Here is a 4912-nt window from a genome sequence, read left to right on the forward strand (position 1 = left end):
GAGCGTTCTTGCTCATTTTGCCTCCGAGATATGAGCAAAAACGGGACGGAAAACATGAAATTTTGGCATAATCTTGCACCTAAGTGTCTGATATTTAAATTTCGCTTTCTGGGTCCAAAATACTCGAATTTCCTCACTCACGTTGTTACGACTGAATCGACATTTCAATTCTCTATCCAACGATGCCAAAACGAATTCTGAGGCTCAAATGGTTCTTGAGAAACTTCGAAAAAAGCAGCGTCATGTTCAAGTGAATTTTGCAACTCAAAAAAAAACCACGCAAATCTAAAAAATTCTTAAATTCTTCTTAAATTCAAGCATTTTTTGAGAAAACTGTCAACAATTTCCCATTTATGGTTCACTTTCTAAAAAAGCAATTTATTTCTGTCTAGAATGATGTACAAATGAGCATTCTTGCTCATTTTGCTTCCGAGAAACATGCAAAACGAGACGAAAAACATGAAATTTTGCGCCACCCTTGCACAAAACGACGATAATTTTTCTAATTTCATAGACAACAGAAGACTGTATTTTTTTTACATAACCCCCTCCCCCCTGAATTTAAAGCTGGATCCGCCCCTGATTAGGACTTTGAAGGAGTTTGATCGGTTCTAAATATTTTTTTTACATTTTACTTTGCGCCGTCTTTTAAGTAATTGAAAAATATTATTTGCCACTCCAAACAATGTAAGCTAAGACAGCAAACAAATTCCCTTAGCCATGCGATATTTTAGATTAGAAGCATTTTCAACCCAAGAGAAACAAATTTCAAAATTCCTGTTTGCTTTCAAGACTTAAAACCCTACCATACGCCCTCAACTCTTTCTTGCTACTATCAAAGTAGAAAATTGACCGGAAGGAAAGCTGTCTTACTAAAGCACTCTTACACTGTTCTGATGTCATCATCAAGCGTTCAAGCAAACCACTTCTGAAGATGCAAGCCACTTGTGCTTGCGAAACGTCAAGAAGAAATTCTACCGAACGACGGCCTAAAAACCCGAAAAACTCATTAGTTACCAAAGATTCTTAGATCAGACAAAAAAAAAACGTTCATATAAAAGTTTTGTGATTATCGCCAGACTATTTGTTTCTGTTACTTTGAACTATCCAGGATAGCTCAAACTAAAGTTAAGACAATCGCAGACAACAGAATAGATCGCACTACAAAATCCACTAGACCGAGTACTTCACAAGCGCCCAAACTTGGCACGGCTGACAAATTGGAACAGAAATAAAAAGTGTGGGATTAAAAATGAACATGCAGAAAACAAAAATCATGAGCCCGGAAGAAGAGACAATCTCAAGGATACAAAAAAATAAACTGACCCGTCAAACAAATATGCACAAAAGTGTCCGACCAGTTTATTGCCAGTATTAATATATGAAGCGCAGACGTGAACCGTTACAAAAACTGCAATAAAAAAATTAGAAACATCACAATTTTAGAGTTAGCTTTTAGAGTTTGATGCGGAAATTGTTGATTTGTTGAAATATTAGTAACACTAATTTTGTTTTATTTTAGAAACACTTGTTTCACGCAAGTATCGGTATGGCCTAGAGTTATTGACTTTGGGGAAATCGATGTTTGCATGGTATCAGAAGTGAAGAAAATTACCATTACAAATTCGGGAACTAAACAAGCTACTTACTCCACTGATCTTGGCAGAAATCCGTTACAAATCATTGTCAAGCCAATGAAAGGAACAGTTCAGGTAGTTATGATCTTAATTTGTTCATTTAGGATTGTTCCAATGATGCCAAAAGTTTTCATTGCTGTTCACTTTACTGAAAGTATATGTTTCCTCGTACCAATATTTCTGTTGGCAGGCATTTTTCACGTTTCTTTAGAAGCAATCGTGCATCATTTTGCTCTAAAAGCGTTTAATTATTTGGCTGTTCCGGTAACTGATCTTGGAAAGTTCTGAGATCTTGCTAGTAGCAGAAAGTGAATAATAACGATCCAAATGGAAATAAAAAACAATTTAAAAGAGAAGCATTAAATGCTGAGTGACTGTAAATTAGCATAGCACTTGTAAGGGGTTTGTCAGACCGAAGAAATACCGGAGATTTATAATTGTTTTATTTAAAAAAAAAATCCATAATTCCGTATTTGTGCTTGGTTGACCCAGTAATTCAAAAATTGTTTGTCCTCATCACTTATCATTTTAAGCCTGGAGAATCAAAGCAAATAGCAGTAGAGGTATTCGGTACTTGCGAAGGAGAATTCAATCAAGAATTTTGGATCAAAACTGAGCCCCTTCAAAGGGTTCACATTCAGGGACATTTCATTGAGCCAGGATTGAAAGTGGACTATCCATTAGCCAACCGAAATATTTTAGTTCTCACTTTTCCCAAAACTTTCGTTGGGGTGCAACAGGATCGAAATGTTGTCATTAAGAATTACAGCTCTACTTCCACAGTATTTTGTGTAATTGGTATCACTAGAGACGACGAACACCTTGTAAGTTTACATAAACTGCTAATGACTGATTATTTTTTAACCATTATATAATTTTATAAAAAAAGGGGTTTTTGAGTCACGGATTTGCAGAAAGGTCTAAGCTCACGACCCAGATCATCACTGTCTTAATTTTTTTAGTGGGTAAGTGAAATAGGTCGCACTAGAATCGATAAAAGCGTTCTCTGTAGTGAATAAGTCGAACTAAATTTTGAAAAGACGCCCTCTATCGTGAATAGATCGAAGCAAAAGTCTGAGTTCGACATATTCACTTCAAAGGGCGCTGTTGTCGATTTTAGTTCTACCTATTCACTTTAGTGGGCGCTTTTGTCGATTTTATTTCACCACTGCCTGCAATAATTTTCTGTGCTACATCTTGTCGCATCTATTTGCACTTATTGCATTAGTAATAGGAAATACCCTTTCTTGTAAAATTATATTTAAGAGAATTTGCTAATATAATTGCGTAAAAATCACATTACTGTTACAGCCATTTAATGATCTTTCTGGAAAAGATATAAACTTTAAACAGTTTGCCATCCATCCAGTGGAAGGCCGATTACATAAGGATCAAAAATATATTATGACAATTACGTAAGCATTGTACTTTCCTGAGCATGATCCATCATCAAGTGGGCCCATTGTAGCTACAGCCCCCAAAAAGCTGAAAATAAACCCAATTTTCATATCTGTCGAGTAATTGTAGCAGTTATGAAGTGCAGAGCTGATGGTAATCCGTGCAGAGTTCAAAGGCGTATGGCAGCCTCAAACGACTTTTTGCAACAATTTATTACGAATTATTTGTAGGTCTGCTATACGAGAGTGGAAGTGCCGCTCAAGGTGCATATGTATCAGGTGAGCCATACAAGAATATGGTTATACAGGTCGATAAGTAGGGCCTCGCTCATGTCTACATTTTCTCTTAAAAATATTTGAGAAATCGTCCTATGCATAATCTGTTACAGAATCGTATATTAAATACCTCGAAAAAAGTCGAGAAGTACGCCATTATATACCGTGCAGTTTTATATCCTGAGGCGCGTAGCGCAAAAATCTATATATGCTTCTCGACCGAAGTATATATAGATTTTTTTGCTACTAATACGGACAATTGCCTCAATTGATTTAAATAGATTTTTAATTTCCCATCAATTTTTAACATTTGTTAATTTAACAATAAAAATAATACTTCTTAGAATCCAATGGTCAGCAGGTTTCAGGACTTTTCACGTATGACTGCTTCTAGGGAAAAATGGATGTTGTGCCAGTGTTTGCATATATTCTTAGGTAGTAAATGCCACATGTGCAACTCGCTAGAACTGTTTAACAATAGAATGAACACAAACTGCTATAAAAAATACGATTTTCCAGATTTTTGGGTATCCGTTTACCTTTTAGATAGTGTTTCTGTATCTTCCATTGTTACAAATGCAACAGACAAGCCGCAGGAAATTACGCTTATTCCGAATGATAGTGTGAACATTTTACTTTATGGAGAAGTTGAACTGCCAAAAGTATCAATTCGCCCTGAAAAGTTCTACTTAAAGGATTTAAAAGTGTACGAAACCCATGAAGAAATTTTAGAAATTTTTAATAACTCCAAAACACTCCCTTTGGTGATGAAGTACAAGAAGGTATAAACATGTATTTTATTCGCTTCAGTTGTTAGCAATCGGCAATAATTTTCTCAGGCTCCCAGTGTTGAACTAGAGCCGAAAACTATCTATTTGCCTCCCAGAGAACCGGTAGAAGTTTCTCTGAAGGTCAGGCCTACCAAAATGGGCGATGCATTAGCAAAAGTGAAACTAGAAGTTTTCTTCCAACAAGGAAATAATTTGGTGAAAGTTAAAACCATTCACTTCGACATTGTATATTCGGGAGATTATACGGAAGATCGCATGATGCTTAGGAGGAAAAAGCCCTATTTCCTACCGGGAATAACTCCAGTGAACCATAATGAGGTTGGTTATTTGGTGGATGATGTAAAATTTAGTTCAAAAATCGACAAACCCAATGTTGCAATGTTGGACGCGGCACATCTGGATTGCAACAAACATAACGATGCTCTAATAGCATTTCCTAATGATAAGCCAAGAGTCTTGAAACCGTGGAGGAATACTGTACCGTAAGTAGTACGCCCCATCCATGGTTTACTGTCTAAAAAGGCCATTTAGTTCTCTCTAGAACGATGTAAAAATGAACTTTCTTGCTCATTTCGCTTCCGAGAAATGAGCAAAAATCGGGACGAGAAACGTGAAATTTTGGCATAATCTTGCACCTAAGTATCTGATATTCAAGTTTCGCTTTCTGGGTCAAAACTACTCGAATTTACTCACTCGCGTTGTTACGACTGAATCGGCTTTTCAATTCTCTATCCAACGATGCCAAAACGAATTCTGTGACTCGAATGGTTCTTGAGAAACTTCGGAAAAAGCAGCGTCATGTTCAAGTGGA

The 4912-nt window shown here is 36.4% G+C and overlaps 1 protein-coding gene across 1 annotated transcript; it reads left to right on the forward strand.

Annotated features, from left to right (window-relative positions):
- Positions 1–1526: 1526 nt before the first annotated feature.
- On the forward strand, positions 1527–4607 carry LOC109538722 (the record flags this gene model as incomplete). Its single annotated transcript, XM_048665053.1, is given in 7 exon segments — positions 1527–1712; positions 2171–2461; positions 2949–3052; positions 3106–3212; positions 3266–3313; positions 3857–4092; positions 4150–4607. Coding segments are annotated over 7 exon segments (1410 nt in total), but the record flags the coding sequence as incomplete, so codon positions are not given.
- Between the last annotated feature and the right edge of the window lie 305 nt (positions 4608–4912).

Source organism: Dendroctonus ponderosae, unplaced genomic scaffold (genome assembly GCF_020466585.1).
Source record: "Dendroctonus ponderosae isolate FM_Combo_2020 unplaced genomic scaffold, Dpon_F_20191213v2 Dpon_F_20191213_3, whole genome shotgun sequence".
NCBI classification, from domain to species: Eukaryota; Metazoa; Arthropoda; class Insecta; order Coleoptera; family Curculionidae; genus Dendroctonus; species Dendroctonus ponderosae.